Below are 16,787 nucleotides of genomic sequence, written 5' to 3' on the forward strand. Positions count from 1 at the left end.
GAGAGTTTCAAAGTTCAGCTTACAAACACATTCTGATTCTATAACAGTATCACAAAACAAAACCACTATGCCATCAGCTTTGATTTCACAGAACTTTGCTATAATTACTATTATAATTGCAGTATGTCTTGAATAGTAATGGTATCCAAATAATTTGTTTTTATTATGCAGATTAGCTATTGCACTGTTATACTTTCTTCAATGGCAGATAATTTAGTGAAAAACAGTTTATTTTTCAGCAGCCCAACTTCGAACTACACAAGTGAGTAATGTGTTAATAAAGATTGGGTAGAGTGGGGGAGGCATGCAAAACAGAGTTTAAAATAACCCCTAAAACCAGTGATGGGCTACCCAAATTTTTACTACCACACTGTGGGCGTGGCTTGTGCATTTTGTTTCAACATCTTTCAGGGCAAATCGGGTGCTCTGGGGTGGAGCTCCAAATTTTGCTACCGGAACTGCATTCCTGCCTAAAACCCATTAAAAACAGCCTAATACAAAATAGACACCAGAATTGCTGTAGAAGTGTCTGTAACTGTGCTAAGTACAATGGCTATGGCAGTGATGGCAAATCTTTTTCTTTGCTTGTGTGCCAAAAGGGCGCACATGTGCATGATAACATGCTAGTGCATCCCCGTACATGTGTGCCTCTCCCTTACGCTGCCCCCAACCCTCCGCGGATGTGCACTGACCTCACTGAAGCCTCCGGACTTCCAGTAGACCTGTTGTGCCATTTTCCACCATCCACAGGCTCCGTAGGCTTTCCTAACGCCTAGGGTGGGTAAAAATAGCCTTCCCCCTACCCTCCGGAAGGCCAAAAATCAGCTGGCCAACATGCACATGTGTGCTGGTGTTGACATAGGGCATCACCTCAGATATGGCTCCACATGCCACCTCTGACACATGTGTCATAGGTTCACCATTATGGGGCTAAGACTGCATCCAGTCATAATGAAGGTTTTTTTTGGCTCCGGCTGGGTTTTGTGAATCCAGCCATTTTAATGGATGCTTAACAAATTGTGCCAATAAAACAATGCTTTATTCCAGTGGTTCTCAACCTTTCTAATGCCGCGACCTCTTAATACAGTTCCTCATGTTGTGGTGACACCCAACCAAAAGTCTAGTGCCAATTCTCCCAACAGAGCTTTAAGCGGATTGGCAGGAAGGTTAGAGGGACACGCCCACTGTAAATGCCTGATTGGTCGTATTGTAAAAATATGTTCCAAGGAGCCACAATAGAAGCTTCATTTACTAACACCATGGGAAATTTGTCTTTTCCCATGGTCTTAGGCGACCCCTGTAAAACGGTCGTTTGACCCCCAAGGGTGTCCCAACCCCCAGGTTGAGAACTACTGCTTTATTCAATTAACTATGAGAAGTAAGCCATAGCCTTTAGGAATGTGTAAGCCTTATTTTCTTAATCATTATATTATAAAGAATGACACAATGATGAAATGTTTAGGAATTTAAAATCTTGCCATTGTTTTTGACTGACTAAGTAGTTTATAGCAATCCCTCTGCATTCCAGTTTAACCTTCTATGTGAAAATGAGGAAAAAGTGGCCTGGTACAGCTTTGTTTCCATCCTGAACTTGAGGAGCAGTATACACAGATAACAGCAGTAACATTAATTGAACTAGATTTGGATGTGGAAGCTGGATATATTAGATCCACTTTCAGTGATGGAGTGAACATGGGAAGATATCCAAGGTGCAATCGTACATATGATACAGAAAGGGAGGTGCAAGGTGTAACTAATAGAATGGAATTTATACACAGGCAATGTTATGAGAAATACGGAAATTATACACCTTCATATAAGAAATTCAGAATCATAGAAGAGCGCCCTTTAAAAACACATTTTCAAACTGAAACAATTTTAATATTTTTAGTTTATCTGAAGGTAGCTGTCAGTCCTTCAAGGTACACTAGACTAGCTCCTCTGTGTGCTCATTTACATAGAAGTAATTTTGGAAATGTAGTGGTTAGACACAAGACTAGAGAGACTGTGAGTTTTAATCTCTCTTTCAGCGTGAAACCAGCTGGGTGAAACTCCTGAAAATCTTGCCAAGAAAATTGCACAAGACCTGTCCAGGCACTTACTCGGAGTCAAAATTGTCAAAACAAGCAGCCTTTCTCCCTTTGGAACAGTCTTGTGGCATTTTCAGACATACAGTGATACCTTGTCTTACAAACTTAATTGGTTCCGGGACGAGGTTCTTAAGGTGAAAAGTTTGTAAGACGAAACAATATTTCCCATAGGAATCAATGGAAAAGCAATTAATGCGTGCAAGGCCAAAATTCACCCTTTTTGCCAGCCGAAGCACCCATTTTTGCACTGCTAGGATTCCACTGAGGCTCCCCTCCATGGGAAATCCCACCTCCGGACTTCTGTGTTTTTGCGACGCTGCGATTTCACTGAGGCTCCCCTCGCTGGGAAACCTCACCTCCGGACTTCCGTTGCCAGCGAAGCGCCCGTTTTTGCGTTGCTGGGATTTCCCTGCTGGGATTCCCCTGCAACATCACAAAAACACGGAAGTCCAGAGGTGGGGTTTCCCATGGAGGGGAGCCTCAGGGAAATCCCAGCAGCGCAAAAATGGGTGCTTCGCTGGCAACGGAAGTCCGGAGGTGGGGCATCCCAGCGGCGGCGGTGGGTTTGTAAGGTGAAAATAGTTTGTAAGAAGAGGCAAAAAAATCTTAAACCCCGGGTTTGTATCTCGAAAAGTTTGTATCATGAGGCGTTTGTAAGACGAGGTATCACTACTTATTTCTTACAGCTATGTTTCTCTGCACTAAAATTTATTTATTTATTGGATTTGTATGCCATCCCTTTCCAAGGAAAATGAACATACTTTATAATTATTAAGCTTAAGATAGCCCAATAATCCCTCGGCAGGCACAAGAGGGGCACCTGAATATCAAACTTGGGATATTTAAGATTTGTATATAGCCAGGGGAAAATATATCCCACACACAACAGCATAAATGATCCACGTAGCTGGTTAATGTTAACACCTGCTAATAAGAACAGCCTCTTACTCAATTATGCATTAAAATAGCATTGCCCAAGAGCTCCCAGATTTTGGGGATTAGAGCTTCTTTTGAATATGGAAGACTTTCTCATTGAAGCCAGGTAAAAATGAACAACTTGGTACTGTATGTTAAAAGCACAAATGGACTTTAACAAAAAATAATAAACATGTACAATAAGTCTGCATTGGTTGCCGATCAGTTTCCGGTCACAATTCAAAGTGTTGGTTATGACCTATAAAGCCCTTCATGGCACCGGACCACATTATCTCAGGGACCGCCTTCTACTGCACGAATCCCAGCGACCAGTTAGGTCCCACAGAGTGGGTCTTCTCGGGGTCCCGTCAACTAAACAATGCCACTTGGCGGGACCCAGGGGAAGAGCCTTCTCTGTGGCAGCCCCGGCCCTCTGGAACCAACTCCCCCCAGAGATAAGATTGCCCCCACCCTCCTTGCCTTTCGTAAGCTACTTAAAACCCACCTCTGCCGCCAGGCATGGGGGAACTGAGATTCCCTTTCCCCCTAGGCCTTTACAATTTTATGCATGGTATGTCTGTATGTATGTTTGGTTTTTTATATTAATGGGTTTTTAATAGTTTTTAGTACAGTATTGGATTATTATTGTACGCTGTTTTATGATTGCTGTTAGCCGCCCCGAATCTTCGGAGGGGCGGCATATAAATCCAATAAATAAATAAGTAAGTAAGTAAGTAAGTAAGTAAGTAAATAAGTAAGTAAGTAAGTAAGTATAAAAACGGGAGTGTAGGCCCATTTTTCGCCCTCCCTAGGCTTTCTTAGAGCCTGAAAAGGGCTAAAATGGCTTCCCCCACCCTCCCCAGAGGCCCTCTAGAGGCAAAAATGCCCTCTCAGAGCCTCAATGCAAGCCAAAAATCTGCTGGCTAGCAAACACATGCGCACTGGAGCTGAGTTAGGACAATGGCTCGTGTGCCAGCAGATATAACTCTGCGTGCCAAAGGTGGCACATGTGCCATAGGTTCGCCATCACTGCTCTATGCAATCTCTAGGCAAATGGAATTTGGTCCATAATTTGCCAGATTAATCTTTGCAAGTCTATTATTTTCTCATTCTTCAACATCTCTACTGAAATACACATAAAATATGTAAGGTTGGTTTTTTGTTTTCTTTTTAAAAGACAAGTTATCCTTGATAAGTGGCATTACAAGAAGTAACTTGTTCAAATATCACTATAGCTCCTCATTCTTTATATAACCAATATTTTCATTTATATTTTAATGTTTCATAAATGCAGGTACTGATCAAATGGATGTACCAGAAAATGAAGATGGGGTAGATACCAGTTTAACAATGTGATGTATATTGATAACTGATTGTAACAGATCATTTCTCCGTATAATTTTGTCAATTCAAATACCTAATGGATATTTTCTTTTAATGTCAGAGCACCATATCACAACTACACAATGCCTTCCTTTTACATTATATCTAATGTATTTCAAGTAAATTATCTATTGAAATCTCAAAAGTATGTTTTTTTATTCCAATCTTCACCTTTAAAATAAATTTTACACCACATGACTCTGTAAATTCATTTAGACCAGAGGTGTCACTCAATTTCATTGAGGGCCAAATCAGGGCTGTGGTTGACCTCAGGTGGCCAGGTGGGAGTGGCCAGTTTGATGCCAATCACTGGAGATGGCCAACTGGGTGGGCGTGGCCAGCTTGACACCACTCCCCAAACTGCTGGCATGTTTCCATAGTGGGTAGACCAAGCCGAAGCCCTGTTGGCCCAATGTTTCCTCTCCGCACTGGGTAAACCGGACCAAAGCAATGCAGCCTGGCCCCTTAAATTTTCCAGGATATTCCCCCCCCCCCCCCCCCCCCAGCCAGAACGGACCACATTGCAGGCCAAATTCAATCCCTGGGCCTTGTGTTTGACATGCCTGATTTAAACCAAACCTTTCAATATTTTCTTATAACCAAGGAGCATTTATATATCTTCTCAGCTTTTCAATTATCATTCTTTGATATAGTTGTACATAGTATTCATTTCTCTGTTTCCCTCATTTTGTGCCTTTCCTCTTCAACTTAGTTATATATTACTGGTGGTTTCCAATCTTGATATTTTCCACTAATCATGAATTAACAGTACAACTACTGTACATTGCCCTTATTTCTTTAGTGTCATTTGGATTGACACAAAGTAGTTTCAATCCAAATATTGAATAAGCACTTTTTATATAAAACAATTAGACTGTGTTAGGCATTGTTATACATACAGTGGATGGCCAGAGATAGCAACCGCAGTTAATGTTGTGATGAAAAAGTAATTTTGTGACCAATAGTCGTATTTATAGTTCAGAATTTTAAAGCAAAAGGTGAAGTAAAATACCAAAATTTTTTGGTGTATAACATGCACCCTTTTCATCCCCAAGAGGCTGATAATTAGGATGCATCTTATACTCTGAATATAGCCTTTTTTCCCCCCAGCCCTAACTAGCTGCTAACGATCTTCCCAGCTCTTACCTTGCAGGCTCTTTCACTGTTTCTCTCTGCAAACAATGTTTTCCAAGCCCTAAGTCTTTGAAGGGTGTTTTTCATTACTCTAACTTGCTCTGAGTAAATTTCTTTCCAGCCCTAACCAGGTGCTAACAATGTACCCAGCTCTTACCGGCTTGCAAGCTCTTTCATTGATACTTTCTGCCAAGAATGTATTCCAAACCATCTTTGTAGGGTTTTTTTTCCATTGCTTTACTTGTTCCAGATATTTCTTTCCAGCCCTAATCAGGTGCTATTAATGTACCTAAGCTCTTTCATTGTTACTCTCTGCAAATAATGTTTTCCAAGCCCTAAGTCTTTGGCAGTTTTTCCCCCCCATTGATCTAACTTGCTCCAAATATTTCTTTCCAGCCCTAACCAGGTGCCAACGATGTTCCCAGCTCTTACCTGCTTGCAAGCTCTTTCATTGTTACTCTCTGCAAAGAAGAATGTTTTCCAAGCCTTAAGTCTTTGCAGGGGTTTTTCCATTGCTCTACTTACTCAGACTGTTTCTTTCCAGATGCTAATGATGTTCCCAGCTCGTACTGGCTTGCAAGCTCTTTCATTGTTACTCTTTCAGAATAAATATTTTTAAGCCCTTAACCAGGGGACAAAATAATGTGCTGAAGCTGACCAGACTAAGGATGCTAGCCAGACTAAAGATGGTAAGCAGCTTCTTTTCCCTATTTTCCTTTCCAAAAACTAAGGTGCGTGTTATATTCCGGTGCGCCTCATGCTCCTAAAAATACAGTAAGCAGCATTGCTGTAGTTTCATTTAGTGATTACTTTGCTAATGACTGAGTTACCATTTCCAATTGTGATAGCTAAATGAGCATTACCTATAAACAGTAATAAAACAATTTTATTTCCAACCAATGTATTTATTCATGATCAAACATGCCAGGTGAGAGTAATGCTAGGGTAGCTGTACAGAACTTTAGCTGAATGAGATGGTATCTTGCTTCTTTAAATGAGAAGGCAGAAAATGTGACAAATGGAACGGGGCTAATGGGTAAAAAGGGGTACCATAAGAATAGAGAGAAAACTAGTTTTTAACACAAATGGCTAGCTGCTCACATGCAGGTACAGAATTTTCAACCTAATTAAGCAGTTGTTCCCAAGTTTTATTGACACCAAAAATATCAAATGTCTATTCTGCTAAAAATATTATTATAAGATCCTTTATTCTTAGATAAACAGTTCGGTCAACACAAATCCATGTACTTTAGCAGAAGCTTCTAAGTATGAAGGGGGAAAATATTTCAGTTTTCAAGAAAGTTGTGGCAAATTCAAGAATCTGAACCAATCAAGTCTAAGTACGGTTTGGTTGGCTGTACAGTATTTTAATTTTAGAAATTTCAAATTCCTTAACATTTTTCCTATGATCTTAAAACACTGAATGTTTACATTTTCTTATCTCTAGCTAAACAACATACGAGTTGTCATATTTCATGCTTTTATTTCCATTTATGGAATAAAGTGGAATATTGGTTAAACCTTTACATCAGCTGCAATAAACTGATAAATCTTGTACCTCATCCACAAGATATGCTTTGTCCGTTATGAATTGGTTAGATATCAATAAAGTATACCATCAAAAGTTTTGGTATGAACCTCCCTTCATAAACAGAAACTCCACATTTAGGTTGGACTATCTCAAGGCAAAATGTCTTATTATTGCAAAACACAGCAGGATTTTTTGGGAAAGGGAAAAGTTATAAGTATTCTTAGTCACAGCAACAAGTATGTTAAAGAAAACAATTGCCCAAATTCATGCAAATGATGAAGATAATATTTTGAGTAAGCTATCACTGGAAAAAGACAAATATGATTTTAGCTTTTAGGATTCTTCTTCATCATGGTTAGCTTTGGGTCGGAAATGTTTCCTACTCCTTTTCTTGCTACCGTGAAACCCTACGGTTGCTGTCACATTCTCGTCAGGCACCTCTGGAGAACCTGTGTTGGCTCTTCGAGCATCTTGTTCTTCTAATTTCAGCGGCTCCTTATCTTCCTTTTTCCCCTCTTTGCTGTCTGAGGGATCTAGTACATCTACATCACCTTTATTCTGGGCATCCAAGTTACCCAGAGGCTTTTCACTGGTCTCTTGGTTTGCATTAATAATGTTGGTCTCCAACTTTTCTTCTGTTGAGGCTCCTCTTCTTTTTCCTAATCTGTCTAAGCCTGCCTTTACTGGTTTACTAAAGATAATTCTTCCTGCACCAGAGCTAGAAGCATCCTGGTTGAAAGATGGTATAAAGTTTTCAGGAGGTGTTGGGCTTTGTTCCTCCTTTCTACCCTTATTCAAGCCACTCAAGAACTCCATAGCAATTGATCTGTTGGTCTTATCACTACATTCTGGAACATCCTCCAAACTGTACTTGGTCCAGCGTTCTGGATGGGCCACATAATCAGGTACTGGTGGGGAACTCTTATAAGACTTAACTGGCTCACGTTGCTTTCCAAACCTTTCCGCAGGCATCTTGTTTGAAATGCTGAGTGGTGGCAGAGGGCGTTTAAACTTTTTATCAATGACATTGTCTTCACCCGTCAAGGGCACTGCCTGCTTGGCTGCTCCTTCCAGACAATCAAAAATGTTCTGGCTGCGCTGTGAAAAGCTTGAGCTCATGCCTTTCAAATGAAAGGGCTGAACAACTGATTTCTGGCTGTTGTGCAAAGAGCCCCCACTCTTATTTGATTCACAATCCACGTCATCTGAAGGAAGCGGTTCCTCAGGGGACACAACATCAGCTTCAGCACTGCCTGCAAACTCAAAATCATCTGAATCTGAATCACTCAGGGAAATTGTATCTGAAGGAAGGATGCCTTCATAATCCCCGTCAGTCACAATACCCACAAAGGGTTCCCCTGCACCTTCGTCTCCCATTCTTGAGGATCACTTGTTTATACTGCCTTAATTTGGTCTTTCTGCAGTCAAATACGTTTTTCAGCTGTTTTTCAGAGGGTATTTAACACCTCCTAGAACAAAAAGGAAGAGTTACATGCAAATATGTAAGGACACATTATTGATACCTGCTTCTTCATTTCCATAATACAAGATCAAAAGTACCCAAACTTTAAAACAAAGAGAGAAAAATTAAGAGAAACTTTAATCTAAACTATTATCACAGCACAGTGATCACTTTTGTTTTTATATTGACGTTGTATAGATTCTAAGTAGATTCTACTACAAAATTTCTTGCGATATGTGATTTTTTCCTATTTATTTTAAAATAAATCTATAATTCTGTAACCTGCCACGCTATTATGATTTTACAAGAGTATACATTCTAACCTATTTCTGCTATGCTTTCCAGATTGAATGCAATTAGTATATCTCCTTTCACAATCTAATAATCATATTTGTAGAAAAACTCTCAACTGGTCAATTTTTAGTGCTTTAGATTTCAGCCCAGAGAACAGAACTTCATTTTAATTAAGAATTTATTAAGAATAGTGGGTAATCTGTCAGTACCAACCCAGCAAGAACTTATATTAAAGATCAGCCACCTTAAATAAAAGCAAAATTCTTGCTTATAATAAATATGTAAAATATAAGTTGAGGAAATCTATGATCTACTGCAGAATATTTCCCAAAATTGTGAGAATTAAAATAATCTATAATCATCACATTTTGCTTTTTATTTAAAGATGGAGAAAATATTTAGCATAAACTAGTGGCTTCTTTTATAAACTATGTGTTCCCTTTCGTTTTGTATTTCTAATGTAATAATATCTTTGCGCTGATGTGCAATTATTACCACTTGGAAGAATGTGTACAAATCTGGAATATAAAGCAACTTTGTTTTGTTTTGACAATTCTCTATAATGGCATCGAGAATGATATTTAGTGCTCGGAATTATTTACAATTCTGTAATACTTTTCTGTATAGACAAACATGAGGTTCACATTATTTCTGAAGTTTGAAGGCTTTTAAAGATTCTTAAGCATGTTTAAAAGCCCAACAGTATTAGTGTTCTTATTCTTTAGTGAAAGAATCCCCATCACAGGAGAACTGTATTTGACAAGAGTTGTCCAATAAAGTATTTTATGGTGATGGTAAACAGGCATGGAAGAACCTACTAGCCACTCACCATCCGAAGTATGAACCAGTATTCCATCCTCTGGGTCAGTAAAAGCCACCAAGGTTGTGAGATCCTGTACCCTGGCAGTAAGAGGTTGGACATATCATCAGCGCAATCAAAAAATGTGGAGTTGCCATTTTTTAGTATATCAATAGTACTTGTCACTTTGATAACTGTACCCTCTAGCTTTGCAAAGTTATCATCTACAAATAATTATTTTAAAATTGGGAAGCAAAGATATTTGTTTTATTTATTAATCTAATTTATGTCTAGTAGAATTTTGGGGAAACATTATTGCACACTAGGCAGAGACAGCGTACTGTACCTCAATGTTGGGACTTACTCACCAGTGTATTTGTAGGACTGTTTAAACCATTGCTAACAACTACCGGTAAATGTTAATACAAATACAGTTAAATCACCAAGCATAAGAATATAATTGGATGAGATCAGAAAAAGAATCAAACTCAAGTTATTTGTTTTTCAAGGACTAAGAAATGTAGACTAAAGAAATGCACATTACAGGTTGTGCATATTTTAGATTTCTTTTTTGTTTCTCTCTCTGATCCATTCACTTCCTATCTTCCTGGTTGAGCAGTAAACAATATTTTTTTTATTGAAACAATAAAGACTCCAGAGAGAAAAGACTCACAGGATCTTTGCAGCAATCTGATTGCAACATAATTCAGACATAGTGGGTTTTCTGTGCCTGAAGTCCCCATCAAAATCTTCCATAGTAGTCTTGATCCTTGCTATCTCAACTGTGGGAAAGCCAAAGAGCATATTATCTTCTCCTTCCCCATCAAGCTTATGCTATTGAAATAAGTTAAGTTTATTTTTTATTTTACTTGTATCCTGCTTGTGTTTTTGCAAATAACTCAAGGCAGTAAACATATCCAACAGACTTTCCTATTTTCCCCACAACTCCTCTGTGTGTGTGTGTGGGAGGGGGGGGGGGTATAGATTGGGTTGAGAGGTTACTGGCCCAAAGTTACCCAGCTAGCTTTCATAGCTAAGACAGGACTAGAACCCAACAACCTCCCACTTTCTAGCCTCATTCCTTAATCATTAGACCAAATTGACTATTTTTAAAAAAAACATTATAGCTGACAAACTATATTCTACATATATAACATTTTTTTTTATTTTTTTTTCTGATAATGAAAAAAAAGGGAGATAGATCTATTTCAAGGTATTTTGCTCTTATCAGCTAGCCATTCAGCCTGGATGGGCCAAGAGGCAAAAAGGAAGCAGTATGCTTCCTCCCATATTTAGGTATACCCAGGCGATTTGAGGGGGAAAAACACATTTAACTCTTCCCTGATACAAGCTGAGGAGAATAACCTGTGGTCTAGAGGTTAAAGCTACTGCCTTACAGGCAGACTCCCCAGGTTCAAATTCCGGTAAGGGTATGGCTAGCTGATGAGGGCAAAATAATTTAAAATATATCTATACCAGGGGTGGGCAAAGTTGGCTCTTCTATGACATGTGGACTTCAACTCCCAAAATTCCCCAACTAGCATGATTGGCTCAGGAATTCTGGGAGTTGAATCATAGAAGAGCCACCTTTGACTACCTCTGATCTATACTAATCTCCCTTCTTTTCATTTTCAGCAAAAAAAAAAAAAGTTACACAAATAATGATTTTGCATTTGATAATCAATAATTATATTTTAAAAATATATTTTTCCATAATGGAAAAATAGCATTTTCCCTATTTAAAAAGGGGAAAAACAAAAGGGAAAAATATAAAGTAAATAAAAGCAAACCATGTCACTATTGCTACTATGCAATAGTTATTATTTATGCAAGTACTGCTGTTACGCAATAGTAATCATTTATGTGAGCCCTGCCACATAATTGTTACCATACCTGGGTTAACACAATTTGGAGATGTCAACGTGCCAAGCACGGTTATGACGGTTTCTTAGCGAGAAAGGATATTTCCTCTCCTATAAATTATTGCCTCTCGCCCTTATGAATCTAACGACATAATCCCAAGCAGGAAACCTGCCACAGCTTTCAACTGTTCAGTCTTAAATAATTTTTTAAAAGGGGAAAAAATCCGAATGTGCTTCGAAAAATTCACTGCCCCAAGAGGCAGGGCAAAAATAAAGTTAACGCCAATCTCACGTAATAAAATAGAGTCAGCCAGGGGCTTAAAAACAAATTAGAACCACGACATAAGAGGGCGGGGCTATTTAAAAAACCAGGCGATATCGCGGGCGGCTGCTTGGGGAACGTTTTCAGATCTTCCCCACAGATCTCCCTCTCTGGCGTACCCTTCTCGCCACACAAGCCCCGCTTATCTGCCAAACCTCCGGGACCAACGGCCACTTACGTAGCCGCCCTTTCAATGCCCCTGCGTAGAACGCCTCACCTGCAAGAAGGCCCGGTTTCTCCCACCTGCGCGCGCAGACGCCCCGCTGCTCGATTTCGGAGTCGGCGCACTGCTCCCGGCGTCACTTTTCCGTTGCTTGATGGGACGAGAAGTTTTCTCGCTGTGAAAAGGTCTGTTGGAACTTACCCCGCCGTCGAACCCTTTGAACAACGTATCCCAGAAGTCATTGCGCAACTAAACCAGAACCCGACAAAAGCTCTTCCTTCATGTTTCCTCTACCCCCAATGTCTTCTGGGAGTCGTAGTATTTTTTTTTTAAACTGGAGCCAGAATATCCGATTTATACTGTACTGCTCAACAAAGTAAAGGGAACACTCAAAGAACACATCCTAGATATACAGTATAGAATGCTGGTGAGACCACATTTGGAATACTGTACTGTGTTCAGTTCTGGAGACCTCACCTACAAAAAGATATTGACAAAATTGAACGGGTCCAAAGACGGGCTACAAGAATGGTGGAAGGTCTTAAGCATAAAACGTATCAGGAAAGACTTAATGAACTCAATCTGTATAGTCTGGAGGACAGAAGGAAAAGGGGGGACATGATCGAAACATTTAAATATATTAAAGGGTTAAATAAGGTTCAGGAGGGAAGTGTTTTTAATAGGAAAGTGAACACAAGAACAAGGGGACACAATCTGAAGTTAGTTGGGGGAAAGATCAAAAGCAACATGAGAAAATATTATTTTACTGAAAGAGTAGTAGATCCTTGGAACAAACTTCCAGCAGACGTGGTAGATAAATCCACAGTAACTGAATTTAAACATGCCTGGGATAAACATATATCCATCCTAAGATAAAATACAGAAAATAGTATAAGGGCAGACTAGATGGACCATGAGGTCTTTTTCTGCCGTCAGACTTCTATGTTTCTATGTTTCTAGATCCGAATGAATGAAATACAGTATTCTCATTTAAGACTTTGTTCTGTACAAAGTTGAATGTGCACAACAGCATGTGAACTTGATTGTCAATCAGTGTTGCTTCCTAAGTGGACAGTTTGATTTCACAGAAGTTTGATTTACTTGGAGTTATATTGTGTTGTTTAAGTGTTTCCTTTATTTTATTTTTTTGAGCAGTGTATGATGCAGGGAAAACTAACAGCTTTTGAGCGTTTTGTACAGCCTCGCTATCGATCTAAAGGCACAACAAATGCACTTTGCTAAATTTATTTTGTTTCGTTTTATGGCAGTTCGGAGAGTTAATTTAGATTTAGATTTGCAAATGGGGTGTGTGTGTATGTTGTTGTTGATGACTGTTTTCATTTGTCCAGAAATTTAGCAATGCATTCTATCAACCGAGATCCCAGATCTGAAAATAGAGAGTCAAGTGTGGTTTCCACATCAAAATTGGCACTGGGAGACCCAAATTTAAGTCCCATCTGTGGATACTCAAGGATAGCTTTGCACAAGTCATTCTTGGATACAGCAGATAAGAGTCAAGTCAAAATGGACCTCCTCAATTATTGGATCAGGAGATTTCAGAGTTGCAGACAAGACTGAAAATTAAAAATCATCTTGAAATATTTCTGTTTTTAAATTTTGTTTGTTCTTGGGATTGACAAGCTTAATAGTTTCATGGTCTTCAGATTATCCTGGTAAAGACATTAATACAAACTAGAAATGAAAACAGTAAAATAAAAATATATACAAACCCTGTAAAAAACAACTCTCATAATGGCAAGTGTAAACATGTCCATGTTCGCTTCACCTCCTCTTTACTAATAAATACTTCATCCTATAACCCGCAAATCAAGTAAATCACATCTTAATCCTGCTATCAACAAAAGTTTCAAACAATTTTAGGATTTTAATATTAATTACAAATACCATTTCTCCTTACAAAAAATAAGTTCCAATATGCATTTCCCCCATTTTAAATATCAACAGTTCTCAAAACAAAAATCGCACAGCAACTTATTCATCTTATTGCATATCTCTGCTCTAAACTATAAACATCCATGTTTCATTAATATCAACATCCTAATATAAACAAAGTAGTACAATTTGAAGAACTTGAAGAATAATTTATCCTTAAAAATGTTTTCTAAAATTCCTTACTTTTAATAAAAAGAAACAGTTCACATTATTTTTCTTCTATTCAAAACTGTGTTCTGTAGTCTATTCAGGGAGCTGTTGATCTTTTACAGCTTTAGCACTTTTTAAGCAGTCTCTTGTAAACTAAAAAAAAGTTATTGAAATTGTTCTTTAGGATTATAGTTTTTAATTCCTTCTTAATTTTTAAAACCTGAGTTATTTTCTTTTTATGATGAAATTCCTATTCAGAGTCTCGTTCATATTTTTATTGGGTAAATTTTGCTGCATATATTGTTCTGCAACATCATCGGGGAATATACTGTTCTCAAGAAGACACAATATCTGACACAATTGAATTAAAGTCAGTTTCATAAGATATCTCAAAATGCCATTATAGATTATTTGTCATATAACATCTCCAATCTCAAGAACAGTTTTTCTTTCTTGCAAGCATGCATATCTTTTTATCTTAAAAAAAATAAAATTCAAAATGTTAATATTCAAAATCCAAAGCTACAATGTTTTCTGACCCTATAAAACTTTGAGGCCAAAACCTTGTCTTGCTTTTTGCTGTTCATTTTGACTTTTAAAAGATTCTAAAAATAAAATTTCAAATATCTTGTACTGAGGATTGAAGGCACTCATCTGATATTTCCAAACTTTTCACTTAGTGAAAAGAACTGCAGAAAAAACAATTGCTGCCAACCTGCCTTCTATTGAGGACCTGTATACTGCACGAGTCAAAAAGAGGGCGGGGAAAATATTTACTGACCCCCTCACATCCTGGACACAAATTGTTTCAACTCCTACCCTCAAAACGTCGCTACAGAGCACTGCACACCAAGACAATAGACACAAGAACAGTTTTTTCCCGAACGCCATCACTCTACTAAACAAATAATTTCCTCAACACTGTCAGACTTTCTACTAAATCTGCACTTCTATTCTACTAGTTTTTCCTCATCATTCCTATCACCCTTTTCCTCCCATGTTGACTGTATGACTGTAACTTGCTGCTTATATCCTAAGATTTTTATTAATACAGTGATCCCCCGGGTATCGCGACCCCGATCATTGCGAACGGGCTACATCGTGATTTTTCAACCCGGAAGTAAAAACACCATCTGCGCATGCGCGCCCTTTTTCCTATGGCCATGCATGCGTAGATGGTGTTCCCCGCCGGGCAGATCAGCTGCTGGGCGGCTTCCCTGGGTCTTCCTCTTGCTGGCGGGAGGGCGAGAAGCCCCCCCCAGCACCCGCTCGCCCGCCCTTCGCCCGCCCTTCGCCCGGCCACCCGCCATTTGCTCGCTGCTCGCCCGGCCACCCGGGTTCGTTTGGCTTCGGGACTCAGTTGGGAAGCGGCACGGGTGTTTTAAAAGGTCTCCGCCGGCATGGGGGGCTTCTTAGCACTCCCCCAAACCCAGGTTGGGGGTTCGGGGGTGGTGGTAGGAAGCCCCCCATGCCGGCGGAGACCTTTTAAAACACCCGTGCCGCTTCCCAGCTGAGTCCTCAAGCCAAGCGCAGAAGTTAGCCTTGAATCCCTTTGAATCCCGCCGCTTCTGCTGGATACGGGCGATGGGCGGGGCGAGCTGCCACAGCCCCTGGCTTCCGCGCCGCTCGTCCCACCCACCGCCTGTATTCAGCAGAAGCTGCTGGATTCAAAGTGCTGGGGTGGGGGGCTGTCGGGACACCCCCCACCCCAGCACTTTGAATCCCGCCGCTTCTGCTGGATACGGGCGATGGGGGGGGTGAGCTGCCACAGCCCCTGGCTTCCGCGCCGCTCGTCCCACCCACTGCCCGTATCCAGCAGAAGCTGCCGGATTCAAAGTGCTGGGGTGGGGCGCTGTCGGGACAAGCCGCGCACAAAGGCCGAGGCGAGGCTGAGCAGGAGGAGAAGCCAACCAGCGAGGCGGTGGGCTGGGAGCCGCAGGCGAAAGGAGCTCGGGCATCGGAGCGCGGCGCCAGGCATTGTTCTCCGGACCCCGCCCGCTCAGCCCCGCGGCGGCCCTTTCCCTCTCCAGGCTGCGGGCGGGGTCCGGAGAACAATGCCCGAGCTCCTTTCACCTGCGGCTCCCAGCCCACCGCCTGTCTCCTGCTGCCCCGTTTAGCCAGGACACGAGCGGCGAAATGACTTGGAGGAATGTGAAGCTGAAACCGGCCGGTTTCAGCTTCACATTCCTCCAAGTCATTTCGCCGCTCGTGTCCTGGCTAAACCGGGCAGCAGGAGACAGGCTTTGAGTTTTTGGCTGCGGGGGGAGAAGTAGGACTTTCCTAACTCGCTCGCCCCACAGCCAAAACTCAAAGCCTGTCTCCTGCTGCCCGGTTTAGCCAGGACACGAGCGGCGAAGTGACTTGGAGGAATGGAAAGTCCAAACCGGCCGGTTTCAGCTTCACATTCCTCCAAGTCATTTCGCCGCTTGTGTCCTGGCTAAACCGGGCAGCAGGAGACAGGCTTTGAGTTTTTGGCTGCGGGGGGAGAAGTAGGACTTTCCTAACTCCCTCGCCCCACAGCCAAAACTCAAAGCCTGTCTCCTGCTGCCCGGTTTAGCCAGGACACGAGCGGCGAAGTGACTTGGAGGAATGGGAAGTCCAAACCGGCCGGTTTCAGCTTCACATTCCTCCAAGTCATTTCGCCGCTCGTGTCCTGGCTAAACCGGGCAGCAGGAGACAGGCTTTGAGTTTTGGCTGCGGGGCGAGGGAGTTAGGAAAGTCCTACTTCT

The 16,787-nt window shown here is 40.9% G+C and overlaps 2 protein-coding genes across 14 annotated transcripts in view; one reads left to right on the forward strand and one right to left on the reverse strand.

Moving 5' to 3' along the window:
• The window catches only part of TRPM5 (transient receptor potential cation channel subfamily M member 5), a 79,594-nt gene extending 75,013 nt beyond the window's left edge, over positions 1-4,581 (forward strand). The window contains exons 25-26 of the mRNA XM_070735622.1: positions 172-262; positions 4,300-4,581. Of these exons, the coding sequence (XP_070591723.1) occupies positions 172-262; positions 4,300-4,361 (153 nt within the window). The 3' untranslated portion in view covers positions 4,362-4,581. The remainder of the gene's footprint in view (positions 1-171; positions 263-4,299) is intronic.
• A 1,825-nt stretch (positions 4,582-6,406) lies between these two features.
• Positions 6,407-12,181, reverse strand: TSSC4 (tumor suppressing subtransferable candidate 4). Of its 13 annotated transcripts, none has more exons than XM_070764796.1 (4): positions 12,010-12,181; positions 10,282-10,390; positions 9,639-9,709; positions 6,407-8,522 (listed from the first exon to the last, which is right to left on the reverse strand). In XM_070764796.1, the coding sequence occupies exon 4, from the start codon at positions 8,428-8,430 to the stop codon at positions 7,387-7,389; it is 1,044 nt and encodes a 347-aa protein (XP_070620897.1). In that variant the 5' UTR covers positions 8,431-8,522; positions 9,639-9,709; positions 10,282-10,390; positions 12,010-12,181; the 3' UTR covers positions 6,407-7,386. The 13 variants fall into 13 exon arrangements, with proteins under 13 accessions (XP_070620897.1, XP_070620964.1, XP_070620913.1 ...); XM_070764863.1 differs by having other exon boundaries at positions 9,639-9,702; positions 12,010-12,088; XM_070764812.1 differs by having other exon boundaries at positions 11,912-12,023.
• Positions 12,182-16,787: the final 4,606 nt, after the last annotated feature.

Source organism: Erythrolamprus reginae, chromosome 1 (genome assembly GCF_031021105.1).
Source record: "Erythrolamprus reginae isolate rEryReg1 chromosome 1, rEryReg1.hap1, whole genome shotgun sequence".
NCBI classification, from domain to species: domain Eukaryota; kingdom Metazoa; phylum Chordata; class Lepidosauria; order Squamata; family Dipsadidae; genus Erythrolamprus; species Erythrolamprus reginae.